Source organism: Microtus ochrogaster, chromosome 8 (genome assembly GCF_000317375.1).
Source record: "Microtus ochrogaster isolate Prairie Vole_2 chromosome 8, MicOch1.0, whole genome shotgun sequence".
NCBI classification, from domain to species: domain Eukaryota; kingdom Metazoa; phylum Chordata; class Mammalia; order Rodentia; family Cricetidae; genus Microtus; species Microtus ochrogaster.
In genome coordinates, this window is record NC_022015.1 from 67444121 (window position 1) to 67446694 (window position 2574).

General features: G+C 34.5%; 1 protein-coding gene across 1 annotated transcript in view; it reads left to right on the plus strand.

Annotated features, from left to right (window-relative positions):
* The window catches only part of LOC101988908 (cytochrome P450 2C25-like), a 44807-nt gene that overhangs the window by 39720 nt on the left and 2513 nt on the right, over nucleotides 1-2574 (plus strand). The window contains exon 5 of the mRNA XM_013348017.1: nucleotides 588-775. Coding sequence (XP_013203471.1) covers nucleotides 588-775 — 188 coding nt within the window. The remainder of the gene's footprint in view (nucleotides 1-587; nucleotides 776-2574) is intronic.

The following is a 2574-nucleotide window of genomic DNA, read 5'->3' on the forward strand; positions in this document are numbered from 1 at the left end:
CTGGTAGGCCACAACCTCATGGTGAAATACAGATTAATAGAAAATGGTTAATTTAAGATGTAAAACCTATCTAGGAATACACCTAAGCTGTTGGCCAGTGTTGTAATTAATACAGTTTCTGTGTGAATATTCGAGTGTGGGAACAAACATGAAGAATCTTTCAAATTGGACACATCCAACACACACATATTCATAAATATATATACAATAGAATGTGATTGTCAGAGAATATTGTATTTAGGTACAAATTTAGCATCTGATTTCTAATGTCCTTTACCATAGACTAAAGTATTTTGAAGAATTATATTGTTTTATTTGATCTTTTTAATTACTTATGCTTTATTTGCTGTTACAGGCACTAAATAATAAAAATATCCTGATTTATCATAATATCTGTAGAGGATAGTGATATAAATACACAGCACAGAATTTCTGTATAACTATATGTTTACATACTTTTATCCATGAATGAAAAATGCACATTTACACTTATTTTGGATCACCTGCATTGTGCTGTGTATGGCCTGACATTGTGCCAAAAATGTTACTTTTCTCCTATTTACCCTTTTGTCACTGTGATCAAATAGCTAAAGTCCAGGAAGAGATTCACCGTGTGGTTGGCAGAAACCGCAGCCCCTGCATGCAGGACAGGAGCCACATGCCCTATACAGATGCCGTGATTCATGAGGTCCAGAGATTCATCAGCCTCATCCCCATCAACGTGCCCCATGCCGTGACCTGTGACATTAAATTCAGGAACTACATCATCCCCAAGGTGAGCTTGTCTCTTCTCTGCTGCACCTCTGTGCTCTTGATGCTCACAGGTTCACAGTGTTGTCACAGTCCTCTGCGTTATCTGGTGCTGCTGATGGCTTATACAGCTTCACGGTGAGAGGAGCAGCTCTACTGCAGGTGCAGATATAGCTGGTAATGACACTGCCACATATGCTCACTCTTCCAAATACTGTTCGGCAAAGTTTAGGCATCTCTGTTTGAAGGTCCACATTCTGTCAATTTTCCAAAAGACTTTTCTGACTTTTTATCATTATGAGAAAAAAATCTTGAATTGGAAAGAATTGATATCCTGGATTCTTCAACTTATCAATAAAGTTATGCCATTCAATCATTTACTTGTAATATTTATTTCTCTGCCCTGTTTCTTTTCATTGATGTCCTAAATGGTGAGTATCTTTCTGTTATTATCTCTCTAGTGCCAACTCTGCTTTTCTTTCCATTAGCTCAATAGAATCAAATTATGTAATCATTCTGCTGTTCTTAATCTTTTCTGAACATATGAGTTTTCTTATTTCTAATAATGTTTCTGTAAATGTATGTTAAATTGAAGGTGGTATGTAGCTAATACTTTCCTATATGCTTTTCATATTCCTGTGTTCTTAGTTTATCTTCAGTACAGTGAATTGCAGGATGGTGATGAACAAAACTGTTTGCAAGGACCATTTCTTGTCTCATTTCTGATTAGGATGAAGGAGAGTGACTTTAATATCTCTTTATCAATTTTGAAGTCCTAGGATACACTGATAGTTGTGTAGATCAGATGAAAAATTTTGATCTGATTTATTTAATGATATATGAGATACTTTACTGTGGAGCAATTAGTTTGAGTATGTCCCAGGAACACTGATTTTCACTTTGAGATAAATTTTATTCACAAAAGTCTGTACATTATTTTCAATATTGTTCTTTATGCCCATTTTATGGTTCTATGTGTTGTTTACTTTTGATCATCGACTGTATATGGTATAAACACATATTTATAATGGATTTCTCCACTACACATTGCTATGACTTCTAGTTTAAGAAAATTCTCTTCATAGTTTTTCTTCCTCAAATTTGTTCTATTCTATTTTTAAAAACCAAGCTTTTTTGGCCTTAAAAAGGAGTTTAAATTGATTCATGATGTCATTATGTTTGTACTTATTTCTGTGACGAATTAGTGCTATTTTGAAGATATTACAAATTCCCAATGAAAAATGTAGAATTTTTATAGTAATAATTTCATTCATAAAGCATGACATTGGTCTCTGCTGGGATTCTCCTTTTTTGGGGGAAGGGTGAAGTTGGGCAAAATGATACTGGTAAGGTTCCAGTTTCTAACATCATGTGCTGACGGTAGAACTTACTTCTCCAATTGGCAGTAGGTTTTCTGTATGATAACAGACTTAGTATATGGGTTAGTTCATCTGTTTGGCTAAGGGACATTTTCAAAGTAAGACTGTTGAGGTCTGTGGTTAACATACACAACTTGGTTAAGTTTATGTACTTAGAGCTAACTAAATAATAAGTATAACAAAGGTCAAAATAGGAACGACACATTTACTCATATCTTTCTTGGGTTTAAAGCCTAGCTAGAGGTGAGTGTTGTATCAGCTAAACTTATACTCCATCATCACTCTCCTTCAGGTTCATGACATGAAAGGTTTCTTTGGGGTGTATTCTATTCTTGTACTTTATGAAACAACCAAGTTGATTCTACATTCTGAGAAATAGGATAAATGATTTCTTAGATGAGAATAGAGCCACTGATCTCATCAAAACAAATAGGATAAGAAGGAA